Consider the following 14,902-nt stretch of genomic DNA (forward strand, 5'->3'; position numbering starts at 1 on the left):
TGCCGTTTAACATCCATTTGAGCACCTGTTGCTGCACTCTGCTTTGGTCTCTACATCGCACTGAAAGCACCAAATTGGACGAAATGCTACTCGTACAGATTGAATTGGGACACAAGAGGAACACGAATCGAAAAAAAGACAAACAATAACAGCGCTCATCCTCTTCGGACTCGGCCGCCAGTCCTCGGCATCAATCGTGGCGCAATGCTCATGGACATGAGTTCTTGGAAGAGCAGCTTGGCTGCATATGGCAAGAAGATTTGCGAAATCTGTTGTGGGCAAAAAAAGGGGGGGGGAGAGGGGAAATCGACACGCACACGAGGATGAGAAATTCAAACTGAGCAAAGAGCGACAAAACCAGCATCAACACGAAACGACGCTTTTTTTACCTGTGTCTTGTTGCGACAAGCGCGACATTCAAACTCATTCTTCTTCAGATTAGCAATCGCAATAAGACCGCAAATGTCGCAGACGTGGACGCGCGAAAAGTCAGACTGCTCAAACAGACGCTCGCGGAGGAATTGGGCGGCACCGTGGGCAATCATGCAATTGTGGACGGCGACGCCGTTGGCGATAAAGTTGTGCGCGCCGGGCACGCTGATGTCGAAGGTGAGGTGGCTGCCCGCGGGCTTGGAGCCCATGAAGGTCGCGCTCCAAGTGGGGAAGCCGTCGAGGCGGTGAGCGACCGCGGACACGACAGAGCTTTGATCGAGCGTGGACTCGGTAAAGAAGGCGGCGGCGTCGTGCTGCTGCAGCCAGAGCCGTGGCACGACCTTCGTCACCTCAGACACGCCCTTGAGCGCATCCTTGACGGCCTGGTAGCTCGGCACGGCGTGCTCGCGGCGAATAAAGATCTCGGCGGCCTCGAACTCTTGCACAGTCTGAGCGTAGGCAGCCTGCAGCGTCATGAGGAGGCGCTTGCGCTTGCCGCCCGCAGGGACAGACGCAGCGGTGTAGCCCGTCAGCGCATCCACGCGAGCGATAAACTGGCGACGCTGCTCCTGCGAATACGCGCACGCGCGGTAGAAGGAGGCGGCGACCGAGGAGCGCTGCTGCTTGTGGCAGCACAGACGGAAGCCAACTCGCTCCTGGAACGCGACCAACTGCTCAACGGGCAACATCAGGCGGCCGGAGAGCACCGTGGCACCAGCTTCGGGGTGCTTGTTGGTGACGTCCACAAGAGTCTCCTGCGTCGCGCCGTTGATGCCAAAGCGCGCAAGCAGAGCAGCGATCTGGTCGAAGGTCGCGCGCAGCGAGGCCGCGTGCGCCTCGACCTTGCTCATCGCAAAGCCCACCGAATGCCAGCCGTGCGCCATGGGCTGTGGCGCCAGGCCGTCGCCGCCAAAGAGGCCGCCCAGGAACTCGCGTACCACCGACAGCGGACACGAGTCGGCCAGGATGAAGGCAGGCAGCGAGTCGGCCTGCAGCACACGCTTGCCAGGCTGTATGTGCAGCACTTGGTGGCAATCGCGCAGCAGGTCCGACGGCAGCCAGACTGAAAAGAGCTTGGAGGTGGCGTTCGGAGCCTCGACCTGACACTTGAGTCCGGTGGCCTGCAGCACATCGGCCACAGCGCGCTCGGCGTCGATGCGGTGGCCAAGCGCCAGGCAGCCGTCATAAAAGTCATTGGCGGCGCTGTAGCTCATGGAGCCAAGGTTTGTGAAAAAGTAGCCGAGCACGCGAGCGAAAGCATGAGTGCGTGCAACCTCCTGCGCGTCACCCATGCGCAGCGTCGCACCAACGCGTGGCAGGTGCAGCGCGAAAGCGGAGACGGCCGCCGCGTCATCGGCGCTCGCCGAATATTCGGGCGCGCACAGCCCGACCGTGACGCGGGTTTCTCCGGGCACCAGCGCGCGAGCGTGAACCCATTCGCCGTCGGCCGTCAGAACAAGATGCTCGGGTGTGCACACAAGGTCGCGTCCGTCGCTAAACACGAGACGGATGCAGTCCTTCAGCTTGGGGCGAGGCAGGTGCGCGGACGGGGCGATGGGGACCAGCGTGAGGTTGTCGCCACGCGCCAGCACCTCGGGCAGGTGCACAAGGTCGCGGATGCGCATGGACACGCCAGTGGCGAGGGTCACGCGTGCGTCGCCGTGAAGACAATCACGCTCCATCTCACCGAAACGCAGACCGCCGTCACGCGCACGACCCTCGACGGGCTGGCGAGTCAGGTTGGTGAGCGGACCGCGCTGACGCGAGTGAATCTTGTCGTCGACCATGTGCTTGAGGCGCTGGTAGTAGGTCGGGCCAAAGTACACTTGCGTGTTCATCTTCTTGCCAGTGTGGCCGTTGAAGAGCACCTCGTTGCCGTAAGGGTGGTAGCGGAACTCTTTGAGGAGATCGGCAATGCTCTTGACCGTCACGTCAGTGTTGAACGGGGTGGCGTCACCAATTTTGCCGGTGAGCGCAGCAACCTTGCCCTGCAGACACTCAATCAAGTGACCGATGGTCATACGCGATGGAATGGCGTGCGGGTTGATGATAATGTCGGGCGTGATGCCCTCCGCGTTGTACGGCATGTCCTCTTGACGGTAGGTGATGCCGCAGGTACCCTTCTGACCGTGGCGCGAGGCAAACTTGTCGCCAATCTGCGGAATACGAATGCCACGGACGCGGACCTTGACGAAGCGGTGACCGTCCTCGTTCACCGACAGCATGACCGTGTCGACAATGCCGTTTTCGGTCGAACGAAGGGCGGTGGAGGCGTCGCGCTTGCGGTAGCGCTTCATGGTCTGCGCCAGCTCGTTCTTTTCATCGGGGATGGGAGTGGTCTTGCCAATGATAAAGTCATCGCCACTCACGCGGGTGCCGGGCGCAACAAGACCGTCCGCGTCCAGCTTGTCGTAGGACGAGTGACGCATGCCGGCGACAATCTCCAACGACGGCTTTTCAAACTCTTCATCGCCGACATCGAGGCCGGCAGGCTTGACTTCGTCCTTGTACGAGCGGTAAAAGAGCGAGCGGAACAAGCCACGGTCGATTGCCGACTGGTTCATGACGACGGAATCTTCCTGGTTGTAGCCAGAGTAGACGGAAATGGCAACGATCGCGTTCATGCCAGCAGGCAGCGAGTCAAAGTGCAGGTACTCCATCGAGCGCGTGGTGGTCAGGGGCTTTTGGGGATAGTAGAGCGTGTGCGACATGGTGTCCAGGCGCACTTGGAAGTTGCTAATGTACACACCCATGGCTTGCTTGCCCATGGCTGATTGGTAGCAGTTACGCGGCGACTGGTTGTGATCCGGGAAAGGAATGATGGAGGCGCACACGCCGAGAATCATGGCCGGGTTGATTTCGCAGTGCGTGTGCGTGGAGCAGTACGCGCCGCGGCCCTCACGACGGGCATAGTCCAAATCCTCGGGATGCATGGCAATCATGCGCGTCTCCTCTTCCTGGGTGTCGATATACTCGATAACGCCGGTGGTGATGAGCTCGGGCCAGCGCATGGGGTTGTCAATGTGCTCGCCAGCACGGTCGGCCTGAGCGGCCTGCTTGAGCGCGTCAATGTGCTCGCGACGAATGCTAAGACGCTCGTCTTCGACGACAAACAGGGGGCGCATGGCACGACCGGCATCAGAGTAGATGCGCAGCTCGCGCTCGCGAATGTCCGGCACGATGGAGATTTCGGGACTAATATCCGTGCGCTGGCGGAGCTGGGCCAGCGTGCGCACCAGCTCGTTCGCCTGCGCGTGAATGCCGACCCAGCAGCCGTTGACAAAGATCTTGGTCGACTGCAAGATGCTCTGCGGCGTCGTCTCTTCGAGGTTTTCAGTGGCCCACTCTTCGAGGAACTCGATAATGTGCAGCGCAGGCGAACCCACGGAAATGTACGCCATGAGCGCCAGGTTCTTGACAAGGCCGCATGCCTGGCCTTCGGGCGTCTCGGCAGGGCACATGACACCCCATTGCGTGTTTTGGAGCTGACGCGGCTTGGCAAGCTTGCCCTCGCGACCGATGGGCGAGTTGAGGCGACGCAAGTGTGACAAGGTGGACGCATACGTCAGACGGTTGAGCACTTGGGAGACGCCCGCGCGTGACTCGTGCGCCTTCTTGGCGTCGCCCCAGTTGCCTGTGGCCAGAGAATACCGCAGACCATCTGAAATAATCTTGGCCTTGAAGGCCGCAAGGAGATTGAACTCGTGACGCTTGTCGACGTCCTTTTGGAGGGAGGCCTTGACGTCCTTGATGAGCTTGCGGAAGAGGAGGCGGAAGAGGCCGCCAACAAGAGCGCCAGCCAAGTCGCAGCGCTTGTTGCCGTAATGATCGCGATCGTCGAGTTCACGACGGCCCAGTGCGGCCTGCAGCAGACGGTGGACAATGTAACCGAAAAAGTAGGCCTTCTTGGTTTCCGAGTGGTCCGTCACGCCGACGTGGGGCAGCAGCTCTTTTTGCAGAATCTCCTTGGCGTAGCGAATGCGGTTTTCGCGCGTCGCGCCCTGTACCAAACCACGCTTGCCAATAAAATCGAGCGCCACTGGCTGCTCCTGAATAGGCAGCGCTTCTTCCAGCGAAAAGCGGAGCATTTCCATCATCTCTTGGTCCTGGTAGTCGTAAATGACGTGGTCGAGCACATCGCGGTCCGACACAAAGCCGAGTGCGCGGAAGACGACGACAATGGGGATGTCGGTCTTGATGTAGGGCAGGGTGCACTGAATGCGGTTGCCAGCAGACTCGCCCTTGCTCTGTCCACGCGTGAGCATCTTGGTGTACAGCGTATTGGCAGGGCGGTGGCCCGTTTCGAGCGCCGAGCGGATTTCAGCCACGTACGAGTACTTGGCCGGGGGCTTGCGATGGAAGACGTACACATTGTTGTTGGCCATGCGCTCCTGGGCGATCAGCACTTTCTCAGAGCCGTTAATCACAAAGTAGCCGCCTTGGTCGTACGGGCACTCGTTCATCTTTTCGAGCTCATAATCCTTCTTGTTGAAGAGCGCGCAGTTCTTTGAGCGCAGCATCATTGGGATTTGGCCGAGATACACCTTGTCCAAGATCTTGACTTCCGGTGGCTCCTCGACGCCATTCTCGTCGTATCGGAACATTTCGCGCTTGAGATTGACGTACAATCGGCACGCATAGCTGTTTTTTTTTTGAAGGATGCAAGAAAACCAAAAAAATAAGTCAACAAAAAACAAATAAAAGTGAGATTTTTCGGCAGAACAAAAGAAAAAAAACGACACTTTTGTTGGTTTTTTTTTTTGTGGTTTGCTTGGACTCACGTCAAGTTTCGCAATCGTGCTTCGTTCGGGAAGAGGGCGTGGTTGTAACCATCGCTTTCCGTGATGGTGGGATGTGAAATGAAAATGTTGTCAAAGCTCACGACGTAGCGGGGAGGGGCGACCTCGTCGGCATCCAAAAACTGTCGCTCGACCTTGAGCTCGAGGGTGCCTTGCTCGCTGATGAGCTCGGGAATGGTGAGCGAGATAAAGTCGTCGAACGAGTCGAGCTGCTGACGGACCAGGCCCTTGTTCTTGAAGAAGGAGCGAATGACGACCCAGGTGTCTTCCTGCGTGATCACCTCCTCGTACTCCTCGGCGTGACTTTGCTGGTGAACATGGTGCTCGGGCTCGGACCGCACCTCAATGTTCTCATCGTAGTAGTCGTCGTACATGATGAAGAGGGAGTGAGCCTGCAGCAAGAATGGGAGAGTGCAAAGCAGTCAGAACGACAACTCCAACCAAAACCAAGAGCAATCCGTCGCGCTGTTCGTCAGTCCCGCCATTCAGTCAAGCTGGTGGAAGACACCAATGCCGCCAAAACACCCGAGGCCGATCCGACGACGACGGGGTTGCATGAGCGAAGAGTCCAGTTCGAGTTGAATGGCGGGAAAACGGAACTTTTTGGGCCGCGCGCACCTTTCCCCCCCCCCCACCTCCCCCGAACCTGGCGCCGGTCGATCGTTGGAAGAGGCTTGCAATCGACATGCACACCGCCTATCTGGTGCGAGGGCGTGGTCTGCCAACGCTCTTGGTTTCGGGGGCAAAGAAGGGTCGACCACCTCATGCAGAAAACGCGCATCCAACGATCGCTGCTTTTTGTTTTTTTTTCTTTGTCTTTGAATTGTTGTTCCGCTGATTCGAGTGTTGTTGTTGCAGAGCATTGTGGTGTTGGTGATGAGGAAGCGTGCTGCAACGTGATCTGATCGTAAGGCATCGGATACTCGGGCGTGGGAGAGAGGGAGCGGGGGGGGGGGGAACAGCAACAGCATTCAAAGCAGTACCAAAGAACAAAGAACAAGAAAAGAAAAAAAAAAAAAAAAAAAAAAAGACTGAATTGAAATTGCAAAACAAAACAGCAAACAAAAAATCATCAATCTCACATCACGATTTCCCACCTAAACCCCTCACCCCCGACCAAACCGCCAATCACTCGACGTCATGCTTTACAAACTGGAGGGCTTGGTGGAGGAAGTCACAAACCAGGTGCTCGAGTACATGACCTCAAACTCTTTCGCGGCGAGGAGCGTCTGAATGTACCGATCGCACTCCTCGCGCGTGAAGGTGCCTTTGGTCACGAGCGACTCGGTCGCAAGTTGGGCCCGCTTGAGCCCCGGGTCGACTTGCTGAGGCGAGGTCAGCAGGAGCACCTCGGGCTGGACATGCACGTCTGAGAAGCCGAGCTCCTGGCGGACGAGCAGCGGGACGCGCGTTCCGATCGAGTCTTGAGCAAACGACATGTTGGCGAGCGTCTTGATGTGCATTTCGACGAGGAACGGGTCTTCTGCAAAGCACGAAATGGTCGCCTTGTTCCCCTCGGTGACAACCAAGCGGCCGCCTGGACGAAGAACGCGAGCCATTTCGCGCAGCGCTTTCAGCGGGTCGGCCAGGTGCTGCAAGACACGCTCGGTGCGCACAGCATCAAAGCTGGCATCCTTGAACTGCGACAAGTCCTGCGCATCCGCCTGGGCGAAGACAATCTCGACATCGGCACGGACGAGGCCTGTGGCCACTTGCGCAGCGGCCAGCTCGCCGCCCTGCTTGACAAACGCCTCGTTAAAATCCACGCCGACGGCCTTCGATCCGGCCGGCAGCAGCGCGGCAATCGCAATGACACTATGCCCAGCACCGCAGCCCACGTCGAGCACGCTCAGCGGCGCCGCGGGGTTTGCCGCGAGCAGCGGAGTCAGCAGCGCGTCGTACGTCCGCCGCTTGAGCGTGACGGCAGCCGCGTCCGTGTTGGTCTTGTTCAGGAAGTCCAGCATGCGCGCAGTGGCAGCCTTGTCAGACCACATGGCTGAGCCAGCAGCGGATGCGACAGGGTCACTCGACGCCATAGAATCAAGTGGAAATTAGTGGAAAGTGGAACTTGAAAGTGATTGATTTTGGCCAGATATGGTCGTGACCGGACACACCGTTCTCAATTTCAGTTCTCAATTTCAGTTCAAAAAGCACAGCTCTTCAACAAACCAAAAGAATGGTACTTCCGCAGCTGTTGGCGTTGGCAGTCGCCAAGAAAGTCGCCGTTTTCGTTGTCGCAAAGGTGCGCCACTTTTTTTTTGCTGTTGCCTTTCGTTGCTCTCAACGACGTTTGCAAAAAACACAAATCAATGATCATTTGCGCTAACTGGAAGAGATGAATCTACAATGTTGTGCTGGTGCGCAATCGGTGCATCGTCAGGCGTACGGGTTCCCGCGACTCTACCGACGAGCGCTCGAGCTCAATCGAACCGTGGTTCGACCCAGCAGCCCGCAGCGTGCCGAAAAGTACCATGCATGGATCCGAAGTGGATTTACGTGGCCAAACACCTTGATGAAGCGCTTGCGAGAGTTTGCTGGAATGCCCGCGTCGCCTTCAGCAGGAGCAAGAGAAGGAGCAGGCGCAGGAGCAGGCGCAGGAGCAGGATCCCTGCCACCCAACCAACGGACAGCCCCAGTGTCGGGCGCAACTCCCGCAGCCCTGCGACCAGCTGGACAGACAAACGCAACTCCACCAACGGCACCACCTGCCGGGCAAGCTCGCACCTCTGGAAATGCGCCGGTGGCGGATTGTGCTGCGGCGACCGCTCGGATTCAATCTGAAAACCGGTCATCACAAATCGCCAAGACGCAGCCGCCGCCACGCGACCACCCGGCTTCCCAATCATCCGCTCGGAGCCTGAGCAAGCAAGATCAGGAATCATCTGCATAGCAGTGATGGTCTGTTGCGAACCTTGCAAAGATCGTGGACGAATATCATTTTGTAATCGTTGTATTTAACATTGAAAATTCTGCACAATCACAACTCCGCCATGAAACAACAATAAATGCGATGGTGACTCTCTTGCCATTGGTATCAAAAGCTTTGCGGTCATCTGCGGTCATGGTGCAAGGAACTGAGCGAGTGTTCGTTCGAGCGCCGAGAACGGGTGAGTGATTGTCAAGGTCGCTCCCACTGTGCTCTGATCAATCCGATGCGTGTACACGTTGTGCACTTCGAGACGATATTGCGGTGGAAAAGCCAGTTGTTGGCGTACGTGGGCTAGAACCCGATCAAGAGTAGCAAATTCGCGTAACGCGAGTTGGAGGCGAGTGCGGATGTCCTCGCGAAAGAGCTTGGCGGCCTCGGTCGCCTGTGCTGTCCAATCGCCGTCCTGTGCGCCAGGGCCTCGTGGCGCGTTCGTGCCACTCGGTACGGGCCGCAAGAAGGTGAGGTGACTCACAACGGTTTGCAGAGACCCGGGAATGTTGATGAAGGCGCGGATGTCGACATTCACATTCACCCACGGGGACTGGGCATCAGCGCGCCGTGCCATCGCGAGGGTGGCTTCCAGCGTGAGCGAGATTCGAGGATCGTCGACGTTAAACTGGTCCGCGCAGCCAACACGAACCTGGGACATTTGCACGCGTCCAGTCGCGTCGGCAAACACTTCCTTCACTTCCTTCCGAAGAAACGATTGGACTAGTTCGGCGATGCGAACACACGGAACTTGCACATCAATCACAGACAGTTGCGCAAAGTGCTGGATGAAGAGCTCCGTACCGTCGCCGAGCAATGGAAGGTCTGGTCGACTTTCCCGCCACTCTAGGACGAGTCGAGGCGGTCCAGGCTCAATCCACGCATTCCATGATGGTGGCAGTTGGCCGTGAGGAGCAGCGATCGGGCCAACTCCGGCCAACGCAAGCGATACAGCGTGCGGGAGAGCATCGTGCCCAAGCCAGTTCTGGAGAAGAGTATTGGCCAATCTGGAGATGTTTTCTGCCCTAGCAGCAGTGGCAAGTGCATGCAAAGCGTTCGAGTAAGGCTGGAGACTCCAATCCACCTCCGGCTCAGCTTTGGGGCATTCGCTGCAGGTGGACGGTTGGAGTTGAACAGAGTGCATGACGAGGTTTAGTCGACCAGCGTCCATTCGCGGTTGAAGGGAAAATGCCAGCCGCAGGCATCCTCCTCCGTCACGCGAGTCTGATGGAAATGCCAGGCGCACAAAAGTGGTGAGTTGGAGAACAGCGACGCCCTCAAGCGCATCGCTCGTATCTAGGATTGTCCGGGTCTCGTCTGGGTGTCCAGCCGACCATGAATAGGCCGCACCTGGCTCTTCGAGCGCGCGGCTGTCGACAGGCGACTGCTCTGAGCGAGAATCGCGGTTCCGATCGACAACCAGCACCGCAATCTTGACGGGCGAGCAAAGTTGTGCAGTAAAGCCCTGCGAGTTCGACACCGAAGCAATGCCATCGAGCACGTGTCTTTGTAGCTCCCGCTGCACTAACTTTGCAAATGCCTCCTGGTGCCGGGGAGCGGAGGCGAGCTGCAGCGTCATGGTGGTTTGCGCGATGGCCTTGTCCGGATTGAGCATCTTGACGCGCGCCGTTGCAAGCGGATCCTGGCCATTGACTGAACTGTCGGCCTGCAAGCGCTCGAGGGCGGCAGCTTCGTCAAAGTCGACGAGGCTGAGCGGGTCTGCGTTCGCGGCGGTCGTAGATGGGTCAGTCCGATCCAACAACCTGTCGCCGGTTGGCGTCGACTGTGGCAAAGACGCGGTTGTAGCATGTGCGTGTTGGGCTGGGAGCATGGCCACGGTCACGAGCAGCGCGGCACAGACCAACAACAGGAGGCGGCTTTGACAAAGACAGAAGCATAACGATGGCGATCGACCGCCATGCTCACAGACAAGCGAGCGCGTACGCATCACAGCATTCAATAGAGTTGAGGCTGGAATCTGACAAAGAGGGGAAGTGTGACTGGACTGAGCAGAAGGCGGAACGAACAGAGATGCGGATTGATCAACGCCGACAGCAAAACGCAAGAGCCCCAGAGTGGCAGCAATCCAAGATGCTGCTGAGAAACGCACAGAATAAGACTAGTAAGTGGAGATAATTCAGCAATGAATGTTCACACAGTATTATTTTTGTTCTGAGCAACTCAGTCCAGATTTCCATTCACTCACTCACTCACTCACTCACTCATCTCGTTCATTCATTCATTCACCCCATTCTCTCATTCAAATGGGTAACTATGATACCTAGTGCGATTGACTCAACGTCGAGTGCACATGCATGGGTCGGCTCACCATTGATACGCGTTGTTGCATGTGTGCAGCAACAGCCGACCTCGCATCTTCAAAGGCGCTGCCGTTCTGCAAGGACTGCGGCACCGTGCTGGATCTCTCTGCGGACGACGACTATGCATCGTGCAACGCGTGTGGCAAGTCGCGCGAGATGGCAGGTACGACGAGGCGCGCTCCAGTTGACACGACGCGCATGTGTCTCTCCATCTCGATCTCTCTCGCTCTCTCGCTCTCTATCTCGCCGTCTCGCTCAAACATGCACATGACGGGAAGGTGTAGTTTGCTCGGGTAAACGGGGGGGGGGCGCTTGTTTTTTGGTTCAGCCTGTGCGGACAGTCAGTCAGTCGGCTCTGGCCAATGCTCCACATGTGCCGCGCAAACCCCCTTCATCGACGCTGACACTCGTCGCTCGACTCAGACGCTGCCAATCATCGAAAAACCCATGACATGATTGCAGTCATATCACTGAAGCGACTGAAGCTGTCGTCTACACTCACGCTGCTGCGAAATGCTCGCTTGTTCTTGTGTTGCAGATTTTGAACTTCAAGTGACGCGATCGTACTCTCACCCATTCGCCTTCCAAAAGCCAAAGTACAACACAATGAAGGTCGGAAAGACCAAGGGTGCCACTGTACGTACATTGCGTTGCGTTGCTCGCTCAAGAAGAAGAATTTTTTTCTTTTTTTTTTTCTTTTTTTTTTTTTTTTTTTCGCGACAACTCACTTGCCATCGCATTTATCAGATCAACGAAAAGTGCCCCAGCTGCGGACACCCAGAGATGATGTTCCGAACAATGCAGTTGCGATCTGTCGACGAAGGCCAAACTGTCTTTTACGACTGCGAAAAGTGCAAGTAAGTCGTATTGGTTGTAGTCTGCCTGTCTTCTGGTACCGCCTTTCTTTTTTGTCTGCACACTCACTCGACATCTTGCCGGCTATTTGTCTGCCGTCCTATTCGCCAGATTTTCCTTCTCGGTCAACTCGTAATAACGCGCCGTCTTCTCCCCGCGCCTGTTAACAAATGCTATCAATACACAACTTTTTTTGGTTCCATTTTCACTCCGTGTATTCTTTGTGCTTGAGTGTGTATGTGGCTCAAAGAATGACGGACGTCGTTACAACTGCAGCAGTCCGCGCGCTTTCAACTCGTCCAACAAAATGTTAAAGTCAAACTGTTTGGGCTGCTGGTTGAACGTTTCGACAAACCCGTACAGGCCCTCTGCGCCCTGACCACGTCGGGCGAGCGCAATGTTGCTGACTGCACCGGTGCTGCCAGGCGCCAGATACACGTGGGCAATGTTCCTCAGGAGCGATTCCGCCAACTCGCGCGGAAGCTTCTTGTGGTCGGCGTACGCACGCTGCAGGGCAATGCCGTGCTTTTCGAGAACGCCGTCGGTGAAAAAGGTCACGGAGAGCAGCGAGGATGCGTGCTCCTGGTGCGTCTGGTAGTCCAGGAGCGAGGTGAACAGCAGCGAGGCGTTGGTGAACTCTGCGACCATCCACTCAAAGCCCTCTCCACGAGGCACCGGTAGAACAAACTAGAATGGAGTTGGTGAGTAGAGCGAGAGTGTGCGTGTGTGCATGTGAGAAAAAGCCCAGTCTCGCAGCGAGCTTGGACATTCGTGTTTGCAACATACCCGAGAGTTCCGGCGGCTGCGGCTCGTTAAACGACGGTATGCTTCAGCCGGCATGACTGAGGCAAAATGATCGGGCTTGCCAAGATGTGCAGCGTTCCATGCCGCAATGATGTCGCTGCGAGAGCCGTTCGCAATCACATCCGCTGGAATGAGAGAGCTGAGCGGCTGCAAAAAAAAAACCACAGGTGAGCGCAGTCCTCAAACCCGGTCTCGAACGCCCAGTGATGCACTTACTTGCATGTAGGAAGGCAAGAATGGAGCCTTCTTGATTGCTTCGGCCTGCGCTTCGGGACTCAGCGCCTTTGCCGACGGTGTGGCGGAGGGCGTAGGTGTTGGTGCGGAGGTCGAAGTGGCAGCCGCTGCAGTTGGTGCGACCAGATCGTTGGCAGCTTGGCGGGCAGCTTCTGCGCGAGCAAACTCGGCTTCCTTCGCTTGGATCTGATTGGCAGGATGGGGGGGGGGAATGCGGGGTGGAGGGGTTAGCGCGAGAAAAATCGCTCAGGGCGCGCGAGCTGAACTCCCACCAAATTCAATCAAAACCAACCTCCTTGTAGGCAGCCTCGTAACCTGGTTGCGTTCGTTCAAAGAATCGCACGATTTCCGCTTCCGCCTTTTCCCATGCAAGTCTGCTCCAAAACACAAAAGCAATGCAGATTTTCGGGTGAGATGATGTTGAGCTCGACAGCCACACACAGAATCCAATGCATCGGCGGTGGACAACTGAGCCACCAAATTGCTGAAGGCGACAAAAAACCCGATCCTTTTGTCATCCATCTGAGCAACTCGGCAAAAAAAAGAGCTCAGACAAGCGCTGCCATGTGCGACTCACTGCTGCTGCGACTGTGCATCTGCCGCCGTGGGCTGTGCACTCGCCTGCTGGCCGTTGGCTTGCTGCTGTTGTTGTTGAGCGGCGAGTTCACGCTTGCGCTGCTCGATCTTGAGGCGGTACTTGTCCGCGACCGAGCTCTCGCCCGCCGCCGCGCCAGTCGACATGAAGGCCGCAACAGGAGCCGCGATGGTTGCTCCTGTTGTTGCTGTTGCTGCTGTTGCTGCTGTTGCTGCTGTTGTTGCTGCTGTTGCTGTTGCTGACATTGCGGCGAGGGCGGCGCGCGCACGTCCGAAGAGTGCCGGGGCCGATCGCAGCAGCAGGTGGGAAGCAATCATTTGGAGGACGACTGAGCCGACTTGCATTTGCACTCATACTGAGATAGACGACCGGTTTGGATGCAGACAAATAGCGGTCGGTTGAGAATCAAGCGAGTGCTGAGGTTTTCGGGTTCTTGGCTCAGTCTACTCGTCTCTCGCAAGTGATACAGCAGATGGACCGGATCGTGTTTCTGGGCACTTCGGCGGGAGCACCGACGCGCACTCGCAATGTAATGGGAGCACGCTTTTTGCGCTCTGCGTGAAATGCTCTTTTATTTTGCTTGACCGTTGAAAGTAGTGAGCTCTTGGAGGGGGCGGCAGAGGCAGAGGGAAGGCAGGACGGCGAATGGCTTGGTGAAATGGTGAATGATGACTCGATCGCGAGCTGCTCACCAGAAGCGATGACTCACGCTGCTTGACTTGCGATGCGACTGCAGGTCACAAGCCATTGCGTGCTAACTCGCGCTGGCCGCGTCTGGATGCTCGATTGCGGAGAAGGTAGCCAAACACACACACACACACACACACACACCATTCTCAGAATGGGCTGGAGTTGCATCACACGCCGATTATTTCATCACTGGAACTGCACATGCAGCTCTTGTGTCGAAACAAGTTGCAAGATTCGTGTACTTGCGAGAATGAATGCGTGCCTTTGCTTATCGATCGAAACATGTTCGGTCGCTTGTTGTTGATGTTGTTGTTGTTTATTTTATTGGTTTTTTTTTTTTTTTTTTAACAGGCACCCAACACCGCGTTCTGGCTTGCGACGCCGTCAAGCCAACTCGAATTGACGTTATTCTCATCACACATAGTAAATGCCGCAAGAAGCAAAACATGCAATGCAGAACGAGCTTTGACAACTTTGAGCCTTGCACGCTAACCACAGCGTTTGTTTGATGGTTGATGCTCTTGCATGTAGCTCATGGCGATCACTTGCTCGGCTTGCCCGGTTTGCTATCATCACTCTCATTGGGTGGCAACCGCGCAAAGCCAGTGCGGGTGTTTGGACCGGTTGGCGTCAAGCGGTTTCTCGAAACGGCTATTGAAGTTACGGACGCGTTTCTCACGTACAAGCTGGAGATTACAGAGCTGACTCCAGGCGAAGCGAGAGAGGTGAGATCTTATTGCTATTTGTCACAACTTGTGACGAGCAGAGTCTTGCTGGTGAGATCTGTCGCTGAAAGCTTTCCTTTAAATGTGTTTTTTTCGCTTGGTGCCACAGCTTGGCATCATCGATGGCATCAAACTCAGCGCACACCCACTCGTACATCGTGTCCCGTGCTTTGGCTATGTTCTGGAAGAGACTGTCAACGAACCCCGCATCGGTATGTTTTTTTGTGCTGGATGGTGCCTTTGCTCGCTGCAAACTCGAGCTAATGTTGTCTGATTGGTTGTGCGCGCTTGCCCAGATCCGGCAAAAGCTGCCTCGATTGGCGTCACTGGAAAGCTGATTGGACAGCTGGCGCGAGGGGATCCCGTCACTCTTGCCGACGGAACAGTTGTTACCTTCGATCAGGTAACAATCCTTTGATTTGACTGTTTTCCAATTCGGCTGCAAAGCACCTCCTATCGTTTGGCACACACACACACACATACACACACACACACACACACACACACACACACACACACACACACACACA

The 14,902-nt window shown here is 56.4% G+C and overlaps 7 protein-coding genes across 7 annotated transcripts in view; 3 read left to right on the forward strand and 4 right to left on the reverse strand.

The window, feature by feature from the left end:
- Nucleotides 1-74: 74 nt before the first annotated feature.
- Nucleotides 75-6,244, reverse strand: CAOG_08174 (DNA-directed RNA polymerase II subunit RPB2). The gene is made up of 4 exons (XM_004342726.2): nucleotides 6,215-6,244; nucleotides 5,214-5,623; nucleotides 390-5,073; nucleotides 75-269 (listed from the first exon to the last, which is right to left on the reverse strand). Exons 2-4 carry the CDS (start codon nucleotides 5,603-5,605, stop codon nucleotides 156-158), a joined length of 5,190 nt encoding a protein of 1,729 aa, XP_004342775.1. The 5' UTR covers nucleotides 5,606-5,623; nucleotides 6,215-6,244; the 3' UTR covers nucleotides 75-155.
- An 18-nt stretch (nucleotides 6,245-6,262) lies between these two features.
- On the reverse strand, nucleotides 6,263-7,394 carry CAOG_08175 (methyltransferase-UbiE). Its single transcript, XM_004342727.2, has one exon. The coding sequence runs from the start codon at nucleotides 7,265-7,267 to the stop codon at nucleotides 6,377-6,379; it is 891 nt and encodes a 296-aa protein (XP_004342776.2). The 5' UTR covers nucleotides 7,268-7,394; the 3' UTR covers nucleotides 6,263-6,376.
- Nucleotides 7,368-8,251, forward strand: CAOG_08176 (hypothetical protein). The gene is made up of 2 exons (XM_004342728.2): nucleotides 7,368-7,473; nucleotides 7,612-8,251. Exons 1-2 carry the CDS (start codon nucleotides 7,408-7,410, stop codon nucleotides 8,119-8,121), a joined length of 576 nt encoding a protein of 191 aa, XP_004342777.1. The 5' UTR covers nucleotides 7,368-7,407; the 3' UTR covers nucleotides 8,122-8,251.
- On the reverse strand, nucleotides 8,164-10,254 carry CAOG_08177 (hypothetical protein). Its single transcript, XM_004342729.2, has one exon. It carries the CDS (start codon nucleotides 10,094-10,096, stop codon nucleotides 8,291-8,293), a length of 1,806 nt encoding a protein of 601 aa, XP_004342778.2. The 5' UTR covers nucleotides 10,097-10,254; the 3' UTR covers nucleotides 8,164-8,290.
- An 84-nt stretch (nucleotides 10,255-10,338) lies between these two features.
- Nucleotides 10,339-11,522, forward strand: CAOG_08178 (hypothetical protein). The gene is made up of 5 exons (XM_004342730.2): nucleotides 10,339-10,416; nucleotides 10,507-10,632; nucleotides 11,008-11,105; nucleotides 11,217-11,326; nucleotides 11,436-11,522. The coding sequence occupies exons 1-5, from the start codon at nucleotides 10,413-10,415 to the stop codon at nucleotides 11,458-11,460; spliced, it is 363 nt and encodes a 120-aa protein (XP_004342779.1). The 5' UTR covers nucleotides 10,339-10,412; the 3' UTR covers nucleotides 11,461-11,522.
- CAOG_08179 (hypothetical protein) lies at nucleotides 11,513-13,174 on the reverse strand. Its single transcript, XM_004342731.2, has 5 exons — nucleotides 12,940-13,174; nucleotides 12,655-12,736; nucleotides 12,345-12,548; nucleotides 12,111-12,275; nucleotides 11,513-12,011 (listed from the first exon to the last, which is right to left on the reverse strand). The coding sequence occupies exons 1-5, from the start codon at nucleotides 13,101-13,103 to the stop codon at nucleotides 11,589-11,591; spliced, it is 1,038 nt and encodes a 345-aa protein (XP_004342780.1). The 5' UTR covers nucleotides 13,104-13,174; the 3' UTR covers nucleotides 11,513-11,588.
- Nucleotides 13,175-13,429: 255 nt separating this feature from the next.
- CAOG_09171 (hypothetical protein) overlaps nucleotides 13,430-14,902 on the forward strand; it is a gene marked incomplete at both ends in the record, with an annotated part of 2,330 nt that continues 857 nt past the window's right edge. The window contains 6 exons of the mRNA XM_011272582.1: nucleotides 13,430-13,486; nucleotides 13,694-13,754; nucleotides 13,999-14,070; nucleotides 14,179-14,372; nucleotides 14,482-14,584; nucleotides 14,669-14,775. Of these exons, the coding sequence (XP_011270884.1) occupies nucleotides 13,430-13,486; nucleotides 13,694-13,754; nucleotides 13,999-14,070; nucleotides 14,179-14,372; nucleotides 14,482-14,584; nucleotides 14,669-14,775 (594 nt within the window). The remainder of the gene's footprint in view (nucleotides 13,487-13,693; nucleotides 13,755-13,998; nucleotides 14,071-14,178; nucleotides 14,373-14,481; nucleotides 14,585-14,668; nucleotides 14,776-14,902) is intronic.

Source organism: Capsaspora owczarzaki, assembly GCF_000151315.2.
Source record: "Capsaspora owczarzaki ATCC 30864 unplaced genomic scaffold supercont2.17, whole genome shotgun sequence".
Taxonomy (NCBI): domain Eukaryota; class Filasterea; order Ministeriida; family Capsasporidae; genus Capsaspora; species Capsaspora owczarzaki.